The 18,895-nt window shown below is 43.5% G+C and overlaps 1 protein-coding gene across 8 annotated transcripts in view; it reads right to left on the bottom strand.

Annotated features, from left to right (window-relative positions):
- Positions 1-18,895, bottom strand: part of SPTAN1 (spectrin alpha, non-erythrocytic 1) — a 160,683-nt gene that overhangs the window by 63,562 nt on the left and 78,226 nt on the right. For 5 of the 8 annotated variants that reach the window (XM_033960196.1, XM_033960194.1, XM_033960195.1 and 2 more), the window contains exons 23-29: positions 17,320-17,379; positions 13,031-13,229; positions 12,130-12,234; positions 10,749-10,769; positions 5,213-5,248; positions 4,754-4,801; positions 4,577-4,668 (exon numbers count right to left, since the gene is read on the bottom strand). In XM_033960196.1, the coding sequence (XP_033816087.1) occupies positions 4,577-4,668; positions 4,754-4,801; positions 5,213-5,248; positions 10,749-10,769; positions 12,130-12,234; positions 13,031-13,229; positions 17,320-17,379 (561 nt within the window). The remainder of the gene's footprint in view (positions 1-4,576; positions 4,669-4,753; positions 4,802-5,212; positions 5,249-10,748; positions 10,770-12,129; positions 12,235-13,030; positions 13,230-17,319; positions 17,380-18,895) is intronic. The other 3 variants (XM_033960197.1, XM_033960200.1, XM_033960201.1) reach the window with 1 other exon arrangement.

The raw sequence follows: 18,895 nt of genomic DNA, 5'->3' as shown, positions 1-18,895 counted from the left end.
CACTCCGAGGAGTTTTAGTGTGGGTTGAATGGGTTATGAGATCGAGTTTAATTCTAGGTTAGTTAAGGTTGGGGTTTTGCTGTTTTCAAGGAGGATGAAGTTTGTTTTGTCCGGGTTAAGTTTTAGTTTGTGTTGTTTCATCCATGTTGCTACTGTTTCAAGTGTTCCGTGTATTGTGCTTATCATGGAGGGCGAAAGTTAGTCGAAAGGGAGGAGTATGGTGATATCATCTGCGTAGCTGTAGGAGGTAATACCTAGTTTGTCTAGGTAGAAGCTTAGGGAGGCAATGTAGAGGTTGAAGAGTGTGGGAGATAGGGGGGATCCTTGTGGCACTCCACATGGGTTGGACCATGGTTCTGATTTCTGTATGTTTGTTTTGACTCTATAAGTTCTGGATTGTAGGAATCCTTTAAACCATGTTAGAACTTTTCCTGTAATTCCTATTGAGTCTAGAGTTTGTAAGAGGATGTCATGGTCTACTAGATCAAAGGCTGCAGAGAGGTCTAGTTGTATGATCATCATTTTCTTGCCTGTGCAGAGGTGTTGTCTCGCGATGTCAATGAATGTTCCTAGTAGGGTCTCAGTGCTGTAGTTGGATCTGAAGCCAGACTGTGTGGGGTGGAGTATGTTGTGGTTTTCTAGGTATTCATTTAGGCTTTAGCTACTATGCCTTCCATTAGTTTGACATAAAGTGGGATTGAGGCTATGGGTCTGTAGTTGGATGGTCCGTTGCTCCTTTGGGGTCTTTTAGGATTGGAGTTATGATGATTTTGCTGAGGTTTTGTGGGAACTGGCCATCTGTGAGTATGGTTTGTATCCATTGTAGGAGCAGAGTGCAGATTAGCATACTGGAGGTTTTCAATAGGCATGGTGGGCAGTGGTTATGTTCACAGGCTGCGTGACTGTATTTGTTATAGAGGTTGTTGAAGTCTGACCATTGTACAGGTGAGGAGTGGTGCCAGATTCTGTCTGCTGCTATCGATTCTTTTTCTTTGGGGGAAGTTGAGGTTTCTTCTAGGTGAGCAGGTGTTCCATTAAATGTGGCTCTGATATTTTCAATCTTATTTTTGAAGAATGTGGATAATACAGTGGCTGGGAGGGGGGAGTTGTTATTGGTCAGATATGGTGTGGTGTCTGTGAGTTCTTTTAGTAACTGGAATAGCTTTTTTGTGTTTTGGGATCCTTCTCCTACTTGCTTTGTGTAGTATGTCTTTCTTTTTTCATCAGTTTTTGTTTGTATTTTTGGTGTAGTGTTCTCCATGTTGCTCTTGTAGAGTCTTGGCTACTTTTTCTCCATTTTCTTTCTAGTTGTCTGCATTGTCTTTTGACTTGGAGAAGTTCATTGTCGAACCATTTGTTTGATTTTCTATGGATTTTGGTTTTGGATTGTTCTGGGGCTAGCTCATCTAGGGTTGCTGTACTTAGAAGGCTCCATTGAGAGATTAAGTCTTTGGGGTTGTAGTCTTTGATTATGGTATCTGTTTTTGTCCAGAATTTGGTGGGGTCGATGTGTGGACATGTGTTGTAAGTTATTTTTTGTGTGATTGGTATGCTTTTGTTTTTGGTCCAGTTGATTTTGAAGGAGTACGAATAACGGTCGGACCATAGGGATCGGTGCCAGTGTCTATTTGATATGTGGATTTCTGGTTGATTGGGCTGTTGTGACATGTAGGCTGCAATGTCGAGTTGGCGTCCTTTTTCGTGTGTGGTTTGAGGGTCTAGTATCTTGTATGTTAGGGCCTCGAGGTATGCTAGAAAGTTTTTGACTTGTTTGTGGGATTGGTTTTCGAGGTGGAGGTTGAGGTCTCCTAGAATTAAGTTGTAGGCTGTCGTTAGTGAGTTTTGGTAAATGAAATCTTCGAATTTTGGCTTTGCTGTGTTCCAGTTTCCTGGAGTTATGTAGCAGAGCATACATGTTAGTGTTCCTTTGAGTGATGTGCTTGAGAGTTGACAGGCTAGTAGGTCCATATAAGGGGTGGTAGTTTCGTCTTGTGTTTTTAGGTCTAATGTAGTTTTGCCTATGATGGCGATTCCTCCTCCTCTTTTGTTTTCTCTGCAGATCACTATTATTTTGTATTCCTTTGGGCACACTTCCGTTATTCTGGCGTCTGAATCTGAAGTAAGCCAAGTTTCTGTGAGGAAAAGGTAATCTTCTTCTATCCAGTTCTTTATGTGTTCTGTCTTGGGGCCTATGGCTCTGATGTTCACATATGCACAAGTGAGAGTGGTGTAGTCTGTTTGGTGTAGTCTTGTTTGATTTGAGTTCTTTTCGGGTAGATGAGTAATCTTTGGTGCAGTTGTTTTGATCTTGTATGGGTTAGTCGGTCTTTTTCCTGTAGTTTGTGTGGTGGGTTGGTAGGTCCGATGGTTTGAGATTTTATCTATTGATAGCCGTCTGGTATGTTGGGCAATTCCCCTGGAGTTAGATATAGTTGGTATTGGGGAGATGTTGTTTGCTGATGCCTTTCGGTTGGTTAGGAGTAGGATAATCAGTAGGATAGCTTGATATTTCTTTAAGAGGAAGGGTTGTGGGTCGTTTTAAGGTCTGGAATGTGTTGCCTTTTTTTTTGCTTGGATCACTTAGATTTGATAGGTGTTGAAAACCAAAGTCTATAGCACCAGTTTGAGCACAGAAAAGGATACAATCCAGCAGCCTGTTTGCAAGAAAGTGAGCTATGGTCATAGATGACAATTTTAGATCATAAGGGAACAGCAACAGACACTTCCTACATTTGGTTACATTAGACTAAGGCAACTGGTTTTGTATAGGATCCTTCAGTGGGCTCTTTAAAAGGATTTTACCTTGGGGTCAAGCCTCAAATGGAAAAATTTTACATATTTGGAAACAAATAACCTTGATGAAATAAATATTATTCCCTGGTGACAATGATTGAGTAAGTAATCCTGACTGGTCCCCACCTTGGGTGGCTGGAGCTATGGAAAATTAGAGCCTTGCTGGTTCTTTCACCAATGATCCCAGGGGGGAGGGAATGGAGCAAGATTCATCGGAGTCAATAGGGATCTATGAGAAGAGATTTTGCTTTTAAGATTTTGCTGGAAGTCAGTGAAAAATGTGGAATTATAAGAGTTACATATTAGAGGTAGTGGCCAATCTCTGAAGCAAACAATATCCAGGCAACTTTATAGATTGTGGATCTAAAAAGAAATCAGTTTTGATTGCCAGTTCGTATAATGTGCTTTTTAATTTCTTTTTTTTGTAGGGACAAATGAAGAAATTTATTTATGACAGGCCACTTATTTCTGAACTAGCTGTGGAAAGAACATGTTCCCTGGAGTACCTGTCCTTGAGTGTGCTGGAGGCCCAGATGCCTGTACCCATTGCCGCCATCAATGAACCCAACAGTTGAACATAACCCCACCCTTGAGGTCAAGCAATCTGCAGAAGCAAGAAGGTTAATAGCAGCAACTTCTTCTACCTGCGTTCAGAAAGAAAGATCCTCTCCTGACTCATGTCAAACAGGACTCCCAGATATTCCAATCTCTGGGAGGGAACCAGCCTGCTCTTTAAGTTGATCACCCAGCCTAGAATTGAAGGAGCTGGACCATGTATGCTATAGTTGACCGACTGTCCTGGAGGGACAAAGCCCTAATCAGCCAATTGCCCATGCAAGAATAAATCTGGATCCCTTAGTGGTGAAGAAAAGCCACCACCATGACCATCACTTTTGAAAATGTTTGTGGTGCAATGGCTAGCTCAAAGGGCATTGCCTTCAACTGGAAATGCTGCCCAAGGATTGCAAATAGCAGATACTGCTGACGCAGAGACCAAATAGGAATATGAAAGTAAGCCTCCTTGAGATCCAGAGCCATGGGGGACTCCCCCAGCTGGACTGACACAATCACAGATCACAAGGTCTCCAAGATCCGAAGACAATGATTGAGACCTTTGAGGTCCAGAACCAGGCGGAAGGCACCCTCCTTTTTTGTCAACACAAAGTAAACTGAATAAAATCCGGCTTCCCATTCTCTTGTAGGAACTGGAACAGTGGTGTGCAGATTGGTCAGCGACTGCAACGTCTCCTGAATGGCCAATAGCTTGGTGTCTCACTTTCCAGGGGACACCAAGAAGACAGGAGTGACTAGGTGGCAGAGCTCTAACTTGTATCTCATTCTGAGAATGTCCAATATCCATTGATTGGATGTTATAGCGACTCACATCTCTTTAAAGACCTATAGTCAGCCTCCCACGGGAATGGCAGAGGAGTGGGCCAGCCTCATCTCATTGTGAACCACTGGGCATTCTAAATTTTCTATTTGTGAGGCAGAGGAATGGAGGGGCACACGCAGTGCTTGTTAATCTTAAAACCAGCTATATGGAGCACAGGGATGTTCAAGTGTACCTCACAATTGAGAAAAGCTTCTTACAGGGGACACCTTTTGTGCCTAAAACTGGAATTTTGGTACATCTTGGGATTCTGCCAAGTACTTGGGACCTGGTTTAACCACTCTCAAAAGTAGGAAACTGAGCTAACAGATCTTGGTCTGATCCACTATCAACTCTTAGTTAATATGTTATGTTGCTCTGGTGACTGCTTTTTGCTTTGAATGTCGTCACCTGTGAAATCTCTGTACTTCATGAGCACTGCCAAGAAGTTGACTCCTTTCTTCTGCCAGTAGCTGAAGTGATCTCCAGCGCTCATTCAGTTCCTGTGAAAAATATGACAGTCAATTCACAAGTGCAGGCATGGGTTCACATCAGCAAAGAGATTCACAGAAAGCAACGAGTTCTCACCTTGATTGAATTAAATGTAGCCACTGACTGCATAGCCAAACGAAGAGACTATATTGAGAATTAAAAGACAATCAACCACAAATACTTATGTAAGATTAATTACATACCATATCTGTCACCAGAATTCAAATCTCATTGGATATAGGGCTTTGTGTTAATATTTACATGCTCCAGCTCACATTGCATGTGTGCTTTTTCTCTCAGTTTTTGTGTCTGAGAACATTAAGATAGTATAGTATATAAATAGCAAAAATTGCAAGCCCTAGACACACTACACCATCTTATACGTATACGCTGATTACATGAATGGTAAATCTCTAGAGCTCTTCTGAAATATTCTGAGCAGGAATGTTGGACATAATCACAATAGAGTACTCTACGGGTAGCACTACATATAAAGATCAAGAAGTAACCTGAGTGACAGCAACCGATGTCTCAAAGTGCTGGGAAAGTACCTACCTTCCATGGTGATGCAGTCTTTGAATCAGCTTCATCCTGCACAAGACAGAAAGGAGAAATTTGGTTCTTACCTGTTAATTTTCTTTCTTTTAGCCTCTCCAGACCGGTAAAGCTGCAATAGTAATCTTACAGATGGCTATATATTTTATCATGAGCAGCAGGTGGAGATTGAAACAAAACTTTGGAACTGTACATAATAGGTTACTCTCCCTCATTCCCTCAGTCTAACGAATAGCCAAGCAGAACTAAGAACTATAAATAGAAAACAGGACTCCGAACAGGAGTAATAACTAATAAAATCTGAACGCTGTTGAAAAATGCAAAGGAGCAAATGCAAATGTCCCCACAGCTCGCCAGCTATTGCTGCCCGATTCAGGAAAAAAAAAAAAATTAAATTCGATTCAGCCTACTGAATTGATTTTTCGATTCGATTTTCCTGCCCAATTGAGTGTTTTTTTTAAAAACATCCTGGTGGGTTTATTTTATAGCTTCTTCATCCCTTTTATAGCCTCTTCACCCCCTTTGCCCTCTCCTAACCACACTGGTGCTGTGGTGTAAACAAAATAAACAAACAAAAAAGACTTTTCCTCTCTCTGTTAAATCCTAGCTCACGTTTGCAGTCTAACACCAGCTCTGGCAGGATACACGTTTCAAATCTGACATATTGTAATCACAAAACAGAAAATAAAATTATTTTTTCTACCTTTTGTTATCTGGTCATTATTCAAATCTTGTTGGTCCCAGGCTCTGGTTGTCTTCTGATAACTTGCTTGCCAGGGTCTCCTTCTTTCTCCGTGCTAACCAACCATCTTCCATCTCTGTCCTCCCCTTCTGTTTCCCTTCCCTTCCCTCTGGCATCTTTCCTTTTTTTTGTCTCCATCCACAGATACACCTTTTCTCAACTACCCTTTCATCCAGCATCTCTCCCTCATTCCCCACCACCCCAGCGTCCACCATCTCTCCCTTTCTGTTCATTCCATCCCTAAATCCCATTGTCCACCATCTCTCTCTCCTCTATTTTTAGACCCATTATTTCTTCCCCCCAAAGTCCGGCATATGCATGTCTCTTCCCTCCCTCCCTCCGTGTACTTCTACACCTGGACCCCCTCCCCTGAATGTCTGCCCCTCCTGAAGGCCTACACCCCACCCCCGAAGGCCTGCATGTCCCCCTGAAGGCCTGCATGTCCCCCCCGAAAGCCTGCACCCCCCCTGAAGGCCTGCATGTCCCTCCCCTGAAGGCATACACCCCACTCCTGAAGGCCAGCATGCCCCCCCGAAGGCCTACACCCCACCCCTGAAGGCCAACCTGTCCCCCCTGAAGGCCAGCCTGTCCCCCCTGAATGCCTACACTCCACCCCTGAAGGCTTGCATGTCCCCTTGAAGGCCTACACTCCACCCCTGAAGGCCTGCATGTCCCCCCCCTGAAGGCCTACACCCCACCCCTGAAGGCCAGCCTGTCCCCCCTGAAGGCCTACACCCCACCCCTGAAGCCAGCCTGTCCCCCCTGAAGGCCTGCATCCCCATAAAGGCCTGCCTGTCCCTTCTGAAGGCCTGTACCCCCCCCTGAAGGACTGCACCCCCTTCCCCCGGAAGGCCTGAGTGTTCAATTTACCTAAATTCAGCAGCCTGTATAAGATTGCTAGACGTATGGCAGCTTGCAAAGATTGCTAGAGCCAGCGATCTTATGCAGGCTGCTGAATTTAGGTAAATTGATGCGGGAAAGCCGGACACTAGCAGGGAAGCCACTTCCCAACTTACCCTCCCCCACTCGCCCTCTAAAGCAGGAGCGGCAGGCCAGCAAGAGGCAGCGCTGCCGCTTCTGCTTTAGAGGTGAGGGGGGAGGGTCAGTCAACGAATCGGGAGGCCGATTTTTTTGCGTGGTAAATCGATTTGAATCGATTCACCTGAAGTGAATCAGTGAATCTGGAAGCACTAATGCCAGCCAAGCCACAGCTGCTGTTCTTTGATCTCCCCAGCCCTAGAAAAATACTAGAACCCGCAGATAAAGCTAAAATCTTCATGCAAGAACAACACGACAACAGACAGGGTGGAGTATTATACCGGTCTGGAGAGGCTAAAAGAAAGAACTAATTTCTCCTTCTTTAGCAACTCTCCAGACCGGTATAGCTGTAATAGTAATCTTACAGATGGGACGTACCAAAGCAGTACCCATCATGGGTGGGATCCTCGAAGGGCCAACAAAAGAACACGCTCACCAAACACTGCATCCCAACGCGCCTGAACATCCACACTGTAGTGCCTGACAAAAGAATGCAAGTAAGACCAAACCGCAGCCTTACAAATATCCACTGGAGGCACCAGCGAAGACTCAGCCCAAGAAACTGCCTGACCTTGAGTGGAATGAGCCTTGAGAAAATCCGGAATAGGCTTCTTCTGAAGAAGTTATGCGGAAGCAATAGTCTCCTTGATCCAGCGCGCAATGGCAGCCTTGGAAGTGACATCCTCCTTACAAGGACCCACTAGAACAGCAGTCTCAAACTCGCGGCCCATGGGCGCATGCGGCCCTCCAGGTGCTATTTTGTGGCCCACGGTCTGGACGCGATGATCAACTGCTCCCTTGCTGCAGTTGATTGTTCTGGTCAAAGCTGCGGACAGCGGCAGCTCCTCGTGCCATCCACACCAGCATTTCTCTTCCCCCTTCCCTTCCTTGTGGAGCAACAGCATGTCTGGCTGGCTCCCTTGCTCAGTCGATCGTTCCGTTCAAAGCCGCGCTATCCACTCCTGCATTGGAAGCCTCTCTGACATCACAACATCAGAGAGGCTTCTGACGCAGGCGTGGATCTCGCAAGGAGCCGCCACCCGCAGCTTTGAACGGAACGATCGACAGAGCAAGGGAGCTGGCCAGACACGCTGCTGCTCCACAAGGAAGGGAACGGAAGGGGAGGGGAAAGAGAAATGCTTCTGCTGCATAGGAAAGGGGGACTCTAGGGATATGCTGCTGCTGCTGCACAGGGAAATGGAGAGGGAGGGAAGGGGGAAGAGAAATGCCTCTGAAGCACAGGAAAGGGGGAAGAGAAATGCTGCTTCTGTTGCTGCTGCACCCAATTGGGGAAAGAGAGGGAAGGAAGGAGAAGGAAGACAAGGGAGAGGAGAGGAACAAGAGATGCCAAGTTCATGGGAGGGGGGGAAGGAAAGGAGATACCAGACCATGGAAGGGGAGGGAGAGATGCCAGGGCATGGGGGAGGGAAGGAGACAGATTCCAGACCAGGGGAAAGGAAGGAGGGAGGGAGAGAAAGGAAGGAAAGAGATGTCAGACCATGGAAATAGGACGGAAGAAGAGAGAGATAGGAAGGGAAGGTAAGACATGGAAACGTAGATTTTGAAAAGAAAGCAAAAAAATAGAATATTGAGTTAATGCCAAAGATGCCAAGGCATCTTGAGTTAATGCCAAGGCAGAAAGTGAAGACGGAGAGAAAAACAGTCAAAGGACAAGAAGGCCCTGGAAACATAGTTAAAAGCACAGAAAAATAAAGTCACCAGCCAACAAAGGTAGGGAAAATGATTTTATTTTCAATATAGTGATTGAAATGTGTCAGTTTTGAGAAAGAAAAGATATTAAACTTTAAATGTGAAGGCTGCAGAAAAAAATAGAATACTTGGAGGGCTGCAGAAAAAAATAGTTAATGTCTTATTAAAGAAATGACAATTTTGCATAAGGTAAAACTCTTTATAGTTTATATATTTTTCCTTTTAACTGTTAAAGGAAAGTTTTATAAACTATAAAGAGTTTTACCTCATGCAAAATAGTCATTTCTTTAAAGACATTAACTATTTTTTCTGCGGCCCTCCAAATACCTACAAATCCAAAATGTGGCCCCACAAAGGGTTTGAGTTTGAGACCACTGCACTAGAAGGACAAAAAGATGATCTGATTTCCTATCTCCTGAGTTCTCTGAATGTAAGAGTGAAGAACCCGACCAACATCAAACTTGCGCAACTGTTTCTGCTCGGAAGATTCCTCCCAACTACCCAACACTGGGAGAACCACTGTCTGATTGACATGAAAAGGAGAAACTACCTTTGGCAGACAGGTCCTTTTCAAGATCCACAAGCTCCTTAGACCACAAGTCTTCGTCCCAAACCTGGACGTCCTGGACGAGGAGGGGTGCTAAAGGAGTAGAGGTGGGCAAAGCTGCAGGGGGCGCGGAGGGAAAACCCACCCCCAAGACACCTGGGCCAAACGCAGAACCCCCAGCCGCCTGAAAATAAGCTCTGCACAGAGCAAAAATTAAATGAGGGAATCCCCCTCCCCCCCCCGTCGGCCCCCATGAAACTTCCTGCCACAGCAGGGGACCCTGCTGAAACCTGAGGGGGAAGGTCACCTGAGGTTGCAGACAAGATGGAGGGGTCTCCCGCCAAAATGGTGACGATATAACCCTTCCAGGGTCTGTAGCAGCTCGGAAGCCTAAACTGTCCCAGTCACTAAAGCAGGCAAGCCAGCATCAGCTGTGAGGGAATCCCCAGCCACACCGGTGGTAAGGGAATCCTTTTTACCCTCACCGTCGGTGGCTGAGGAAATCCATCCGTGGGCAGTGGGGGAAGACCGGGCTTCCCCCTTGCTCCCTGCCAACTTGTGAGGCACTAGCGGCAGGGAGCCCTGGATGCTGGCACCCACTGCTGACGAGGCTCCTCCACCGCATCAGCCTGTACACCGCTTGCACGGGCTGGCAGCGAGTGCTTTGTGTCCGGAGCAAACTCATTGCTCCATACGCGACCTAGATAAGAAAAAGTGCCGATTAGATGAAAAATACAATAAAATACAGCAAATTTAAAGGGAAAGCAACCCTTCAGACCGGCACTACCTCAGGATTTATTTTTTTTCACAGAACAGACTCCACTGGCTCTCAAAGCAGTATGCCTTACCTGAATTTGGGGCAAGGCTTACTGCTGAGGCACCTCTAATAAAATGTTGGTGAGGTGGAGGAAAGTGGGAGGGAGGAACCCAGCATGAGACCAGCCGGGTGTGACACCCCCGAGGTCGGACAGACCCCCCTAACAGGGTCCACCCAAGCTCAATCCGGCACCAAAAAGGGGACAAGAAGCCCTAAACAAATTCCAACAGCCCTACCAAGGGAGATGGGTACAACTCACTCACACCTGCTGGAGACTGAAAGAAGACTGAGGGAATAAGGGAGAGTAACCTATTATGTAGAGTTCCAAAGTTTTTTTTCCAGTCTCCACCTGCTGTTCATGATAAGATACATACCCTTATGTAAGATTGCTATTACAGCTATACCGGTCTGGAGAGTTCCTAAAGAAAGATGTAGTTATTCAGGCAGAGAAACAAGCAAACCCTTCATTAGCCATACCAAAAACTAGGACACTCAGAGCACTGGGGAACATGCATAGTAGCAGTATTTCAGAAGGGAAAACACTAAGATAGAGAATCTGTTTGCCATATGATCTGTCTCCAGAAATTGTGGCTAGGGATGACTGCTACTCATTCATATCTGGAAAGTACTCTAAAAATAAAACCACCACACAATCAGTTGAAAACATTTCAAAGTTGCTTACCCGTGGCATTGCACTGACTTCCTAGAAAAAGAAAATTTAGTTTCAGTAAACGGAGGAGCAATGCGAGGGACTATGAAAAACAGAAGATGAGCATGGGAAGCAATTTTTTTCCACTACACTTATATTTATAAGATGCTTATCTTAATAAAAGCCCCTAGGTGACATAAAGTAGTAAGCAATACACAGTATCTATGAATAATAATAATAACTTTAATAATAATAATAACTTTATTCTTCTATACCGCCACAATCTTGCGACTTCTAGGCGGTTTACAATCAAGAGAGCTGGACATTCAGCGAAACACAATATGCAGATTTACATATGAAATACAGATAGCATAGACTTTAAGAAAGTAAGAATATAGAAATACAATTTGCTTAGCAAGAGTATAAGATGTACATTTTGGTAGGTAATGTCCGAAAGGACCTGTTTGGAATAAGCTATATGTTTAGAAAATAACAATGAAAAATAACGATAATATAAAGATAATAGATTATATGAATCACAGTTCAGTGTGATTCAGGTGGACTAAGGAGGGGGGGATAAAGGTAGGGGATGGTGGGAAGAGGTAAGGGGGGTAAAGGTAGGGGTAGGGGAGACCGTTCTTGGGGAGAGAGAGGGGAGAACGGGTCAATTGTTTAGGTGTTTCAGGAACAGGTATGTTTTTAGGCGCTTCCTAAATTCCCCGTAGGTAGTGGGCGAAAGCTGTTGATCTAGGTCTTTACCCCATAGGGCTGCTTGGTGAGAGAGAAGGTGTTCGTGGTGTTTTTTTAGCTTGCAACCTCTAACTGGAGGAGAAATGAATTTTGAGTGCGAGTTTCTCTTGCGTTTGTTGTTGGAAAATGAGAAAAGGTCTGTTATGTACTTGGGGGCAAGTCCATAAAGTACTTTGAAGCAGATGCAGGCGAATTTAAACCTTACTCGTGCTTCCGTTGGCAGCCAGTGCAACTGCCAATAGTAAGGTGTCACGTGGTTGAATTTCTTCAGCCCGAAGATAAGCCTGACCGCAGCGTTTTGCATTATTTGAAGCTGTCTCATATTCTTTTGGGAGATTGCTAGATAGGCGATGTTGCAGTAGTCGAGTTGACTCAGTACGAGGGATTGCACTAGGATTCTGAAAGTAGATGTGTCGAAGTATGATTTAATGGATCTGAGTTTCCAGAGTGTAAGAAAACCCTTTCTGAATAGGGAGTCCACTTGTTCCTTCATAGTTAGGCATTGGTCTAAGGCAATGGATATAAGCAATGCAATAAACTACAGAAGTTATTAAAAACAAAATCAGAGATGGACCTGTGACAAAACAAAGTGCTGACAGATCTGAAGAAGGTGAAAGAAGGGCAGAGAGCAGGAATAAGTGCACAGCACATGAGTAGAACATACCTGTTGCTGAATGGCCTGAACTTCCTCTGCCATCAGCCCCTCAGACTCTAGCTCATCTGACACCTTGTTAATGTCTTTCAGACGTGATTCATTGGCTTTCAAATCCTTTAAAAGAAGGCAAATAAACTTAAGTTCTGGTACATGAACCTTCATTCAATCCAAACTGGAGACAAGTCTAAAGCTACCTAGACAGCCTCAAAAATAGTGATTACATATTTCAGGACTATTTCTCCTATTCCAAAGATTACTAAAATAATGATACTAATCTAGACTTACTACATATAGAGGAGAAAGCAAGATATAGATTTCAGAGTTAAGGAAAACCAACTTAATTATGCAAGATGCACAGCTCTACTGTGAAGCATCAGGCCCTATGCAACAACCTTTCAAAACTAGCCTGTAATATTTTGTGTTATCAGTAAAATCAATGCAGACAGAAGATATTCTTGCAGAAATAGGCCACAGTGAATGATACTGCCAACGTTCCAGAAATTAAACATTGAAGCCAGAACAGTAACAGTGCTGTGCTCTCTCATATTGAGGGAGCTGGATCTTCAGTTCCCTAGTTGACTGAGGATGCTGCAGAGAAAGGAGGGAAGTCCACCACACAACTGCAATACTCGGGGGCTAAACTAAGGACCTAGAAAAGTAGCTGGAATGTCTACATTAAAAACTGTGGAAATACAAAATGCACAAAACATCTCCTAGTAGTTGGGCAAAAAAAAAAAAAAGGCTGAAGGAGCAGAAAGAAGCTGCTGGTCAAAAAATATACAAATATTCAATCTTTACAGTTGTGGCTCCAAATGAAAATTAAACAAAAGTATCCAGCATGAGGCTGTCAGACACAACCATTATCCTTCATTCACATTACACAGTGGAACATGAAGTACCCAAGGCCTACCTTCTGGAAGTCATCAAATTTTTTTTGCAGCACTTCCACCTGCTCCAGGTCAGCTCCCAATTCCTCATTTGTGAGAGTTGCCTCCTTCTCATTGATCCACTGCTGCAGTTCATTTGCCTCACGAAACAGCATAAACTTTTTGCAGCTTTTCTCCAGCATATCTTTACGCTTCTCCCCAATTTCCAGCAGAGTGTGGTATCTGGAGTAAACACAAGAGGGAGGGTGGCATTAAGAGATCACTTCACAACCATGCAGAATACGACACTAAAAACAAGTCCAGCAGCACCAGGACAAGGAAAACCATACGACGCAAAATCCAGAGCATGATCTAGAGCAGCATCATAAGCACTATGGAAGCGTGCACACGCACAGACAGACTACAACTAAGAGAAGATGGAAATCCAGGAGCTGAAACCAAAGCCAGTGACATGGCACAGCAGCAAGAAAAACTATTTACCTATAACTACTGTTCTCTAAAGGTAGACTAATGGGCCACATGCCAAATCAAAAGAACCAGGAAAACACTATGAAGCAAAACTCCTCCCAATTGCAGGCAGTGATTTGAGCAGGAAAAATTTGGTCCTGCTTGCTAATTTCGCTTTTAAGTCAACCAGACCAGTCCAGATCCAATAGGTTATACCCCTCAGCCAGCAAATGGAGACAGAGAGAGCTGAGACCTCTGCCTATAAAAAGGCACTATGCGAATACTAGCCCTATAATATTCCTTTAACAAAGCAAAATATTGACAAATAAATAATAATAAAAACAAAAACTCCCATTCCATCCACAAGGAAAGAGGAAATATTAACCATAAAAGAGCAACCACTCCAGAGGCCACATAGGATTCTCTGATGCTCCACATCTTAAATTGGGGGGGGGGGGAGGACCCAACCTGGTCTGGTTGGACTCGAGAAAAAAAAAATTAGCAGCTTAAGACCAATTTTCTTTCTCCTTTTCCACTAGACTAGTCCAGAACAAACGGGATGTAGCAAAGCACTTTGCATTGAGCAAGAAGAAGAAACATATGCTGGAAGAATTCGGATACCAAAAGCAGCATTTTCTCTCTAGCCTGTCCATAAAACCTATAGTGATTGGAGAAGGAGGGCAAGACCAACTAGTAGCTCTACAAATCTCACCAGTAGAAAACACCTGAAATTCTGCCCAGAATTCCATCATACTATTGAGGAATTTGAGGTTCTTAGGTATGATGTGAGGCATGATTCAAAGCTGAGTTACTGGTTCAGAATGGCAGAAATGAAATAAGCACCTGAAATTCTGCCCAGAATTCCACCATACCTAAAATCTTGATGGTTGACTCCTAATGCAGAACCTAGTATCATGTAGCTATAATTTGAGTTTCTCCCCCAATGTGCATCACCGCGTATTTGTTTACATTTAATTTTTAACTGCCATTTGGATGTCCAGTCCTCCAGCCTGCCAAGGTTCTCCTGCAATTTCTCACAGTCTGTATTGTAATTTAACAACTTTGAATATTTTTTTGTCATCTGCAAATTTGATCATTGCACTCATTCTCATTTCCAGATCACTTATAAATGTTAAAAGCACTGTTCCCAGTACAGATCCTTGCAGAACGTCACTTTTCACCTTCCTCTATTTAGAGAGCTGGCTGTTTAATCCTACTCTGTTTCTATCTTTTAACCAGTTTCCAATCCAAAACAGAACATTGCCTTCTAATCCCATGGCTTTTTGATTCTCAGTAGTCTCTCCTGAAGTACTATCACACTTCTTATTCTACAGCCCTATAAGACAAACCAGAAACAGCTATCTTTTTGCATACCCAAGCATTACCAATTGTAAATACAAAACCTTTCTGGACAGAACTTTCATGTACCAAGCAAACAAACAACAACATTGGCTAGACAACTACATTAATAAAGCTGAACTGACCCTACAACGCTTTTAGAAAACTCATAAAAACTACCTTATTCGACAGATATATCACCTAAACAGAATCTCACCGAACACTCTGTTCATTTCACTTTCCCAATATGCCCTCTGAAATCCTAATCGAACAGTATTTGTAATTTCGGGACTTTTCTTCTAATATGTCCTCTCTGAAATTCTAAACAAACTGTATGTTGTAATTTTCGCTGTTTTTGAAATTCGCGACCTTTCTTTAACAGGTCCTCTCTGAAATTCTTAGCAAACAGTATCTTGTAATTTTGCTTTCTTAAAGTCTCTGTACTCTGTACTTCCATCTGCCTATCTGCATATTGTAAATCGATGAAATGTCCAGCTCTTTTGAATTTAAACCACCTAGAAGTCGCAAGATTGTGGTGGTATAGAAGAATAAAGTTATTATTATTATTTAAGAATAGCCTTACTGGGTCAGACCAATGGTACATCTAGTCCAGTTTCCCATCTTCACAAGTACTGGAAAAAACCCAAATAGTAGCGGCATTCCATGTATGTCTCAAAAGCACACTATGGACTTTTCTTCCAGGAACTTGTCTAAACCTTTTTTAAAACCAGCTACATTAACTGCTCTTACCACATCTTCTGGCAACACATTCTAGAGCATAACTATTTCCTCCTATTGGTTTTAAAAGTATTACTCTGTAACTTCGAGTGTCCCCTAGTCTTTGTAAATCATGATACAGTAAAAAGTTGATCTACTTCTACCCATTCTACACCACTCAGGATTTTGTAGACTTCAATTATATCTCCCCTTAGCCATCTCTTTTCCAAGCTGAAGAGCCCTAATCTCTTTAGTCTTTCCTGATAATTCTTATCATTTTCTGAAAACCTACACATGAACTGACTCAGCTTATCCACATTTACTCATGCCTTTAAAAAAAATGTAGCAAATTGGTGAAATAAGATTTCCCTTGGCTGATTCCATGTTGACTCTGTCCCATTAAACTATGTCTGTGTGTTCAGCAATTTTGTTCTTTATAATAGTTTCTACAATTTTGCCCAGCAATCACATCAGGCTTACTAATCTGCAATTTCCTCGATCACCCTTGGACCCTTTTTAAACACCTTCCAATCTTCAGATCCCATGGATGATTTTAATGGCAGGATAATTACTAATAGTAGATTTGCAATTTCATTTTTCAGTACCCTGGGGTGATTTGCTGCTCTTTAACTTGTCAAGTTGGCAGATTCCCAGATTCACCAAGATGCATTTCAGTTCCTCTGTATTGTCGCCCTTAAATACCATTTTTGGCACAAGTAGCTCCCCTACATCCTCTTCAATAAAGAAAGAAACAAACAATTCAGGCAATCTCTCTCCTACGGCCTTGTCTTCACGAGTGTTCCTTTTACTGCTTGATGATCTAACTGGCTTCCTCACAAGTTTTCTGCTTCTAATATAATTTGAAAACATTTTTACTACAAGTTTTTAACTCTACAGCAAGCTTCTTTTCAATATTTGAGCCTCCTTTATCAATGCTTTGCATCTAACTTGTTAGTGCTTATATGCTTCCTGTATTCATTTGGATCCTTTTCCCATTTTTTTTGAAAGATGTTCTTTTGGCTCTAATAGCTTCTTTCACCTCACTTTATAACAATGCCAACTTGTCATTTGGCTCTCCTTCCACCTTTCTTGATATATACATCTGGTCTAGGCTTCTGCACAAAACTTTCATTTGAACAATTCTAGTGTCAGTAGAACCCTGAAAAAAAATTCAACTAAGCAAGTAGTAAAGATTTTTGGAAACTAATCTGAAAATACAAATTTTTTAAATAACTCCCAGTACCAAAATTATAGTGTTTGCTCTATGGTAGCAAAAACCATCTACTATAAAATTGATTTGGCCTCTTGTACTCTCCAACCAACCACATGACTATTTCAGAAATAGTGTTGCAAAAATTTAGTGGCTGAAGGTAAATCATAAAAACAATTACTAGCCATGTGTCCAAATGACCACAAAAGCTTTTTGTACTCTGGCTTTCTTCAACAAACAGATAGGACCTGCAGAATTCGTACAAACTTTGCCAAGCCAAACCTGGAAATGCAATCAAAGCAGGATGAAACCCTGAACTTTAATAAATCCAGCCATACCACTCATTAGCTAAAGTCCCCACCATCACCTGCAGACACCAGACTTACAACAAAAAGCTCCTGAATATCGCAGTAACTAGCTATGCAACCAGCACCAAAGGGTCCAGGATGTGAGAACATGTCCAAATTGCCTTCAATGAACAAAGTGCAGTGGCCATACCTCCCATGCCCACCACCACAAGAAAAAACAAAATCAGCAAGCACACATGTAGGTGATACAGAATGGCGAGGATGTGCTTTGTGAAATACTGCTCCTACTCACAATTCTTCCACCTGTTTCATACGTAGAGAGACACTGCTGACTTCCTTAGATATGAGAATCCTGCACAGAGGGAGCACAGCAAATGCATGCAAAAAAAATTAGTGTGATTAAAAAAAATAAAAAAAGAAAGGAGAGAAAAGCAGCAACAGCTGTCAGGAGAAGTGCAGGTTACAATTTCAGTTTCTGGAGGAGATTAAAGGGTAATTTGAGAAGCATCACAAGTGCAAGAAATTAGGAAAACAAATAAGGAGAGAAGTTCCGCAGAGTAAGTTACCTTAGAGGCTGTCTACCCTCCATACCCCTCACCAGCATGAACAGAATGTCTGCTTGCTATAGGTTATTTTTTTAGATCATTTCTCCTCTCTGTCTTAACCAAGAGACTATGCTAGCTCAAACACTGTCACATGAAACTTGAAGTTCCAACTTTAGGAGCCAATGGAAAAAAAAATGAAAGGAGAGATGAATATATTCTGTCCCTCCCGCATCACCATAGTAATTCAAGGGCAATAAAATGCTCTAATAAGGTGCAAACCCCGCAGGTCCTTTTTACTTGTGGGATTTGCATCTATTACCAGACAGCTTTGTTTTGATTATTGCCCTGGCAAAAATATCTGCTGAGATTTGTGTTTTTCTACAAAAGCTTTCCGGGGAAGGAGAAATGTATAGCTTTGAACTCCGAAACAATGTACAGTGGAACCTCGGTTTGCGAGTAACCCAGTTTGCAAGTGTTTTGCAAGACGAGCAAAACACTCAGCAAACTTTTGACTCACAAACCGAGCACTGCCCCGATAAACGAGCACTTACAGTCCAGGAAGTGCCACTTTGGGGGATTCCTCGTCCGTCTTCCGGCCAGCCTTCCAAGTCGGGTGCCTTCCGCAGGTTGAAGGACCTCTGTCTGGGCCTTCGCGGCCAGGTGCCGTCCCGCCTGCGCATTGCGTGCGACCCGCAAAGCGTCAATCATCGGCGTTGTGTGTGGCGTGCAGGTGGGGGTGGCGCTCGGCTGCGTGGGGGCTCTCCAGCATGCGTGGGGGCCTCCGACGTGGAGGGCTGGCCGGCGGATGGAGGAGGCATCCCTTTGAAGCAGCACTGCGGGGTTCTCCAGCGGCTGGCGGACATTAGAGGCATCCCCCCCCCGAAGCAGCACTGTGGGGTTCTTCTTCGGATGACGGACGGAGGAGACGGTGCTGCAGCACCCAGCACCCGACAGGTACAGACCCCGGGTTCTGGAACTAATCTTTGGTGTTGCCACTATTTTCTTTGATAAACGAGCATTTTGGATTACGAGCATGCTCCTGGAACGGATTATGCTCATAATCCAAGATACCACTGTACATTGTTGCCTTCCCCTCCCTAACCTCATGGATACTTGATCTTTGCCTCCTATACTGTGCAAAAACTATAGGCCAAGTCAGAAGTTCCTATGAATATAGGAGCCAACTTTTCAAAACAATTGGTACCCCTAACTCTGAGGAAGAATTCACTTGTGTTGTATGTAGCACCACCAGACTTCTGGATTTCCCCAGACATCCAGACAGCTTTTCAAAACCAGGCACTTTGTCTGGGTTTTGAAAAGCTG

The sequence above is a fragment of the Geotrypetes seraphini genome, chromosome 10, assembly GCF_902459505.1.
Source record: "Geotrypetes seraphini chromosome 10, aGeoSer1.1, whole genome shotgun sequence".
Classification (NCBI taxonomy): Eukaryota; Metazoa; Chordata; class Amphibia; order Gymnophiona; family Dermophiidae; genus Geotrypetes; species Geotrypetes seraphini.
Note: the sequence above shows the minus strand (reverse complement) of the source record. Positions and strands in the feature narration are given on the sequence as shown.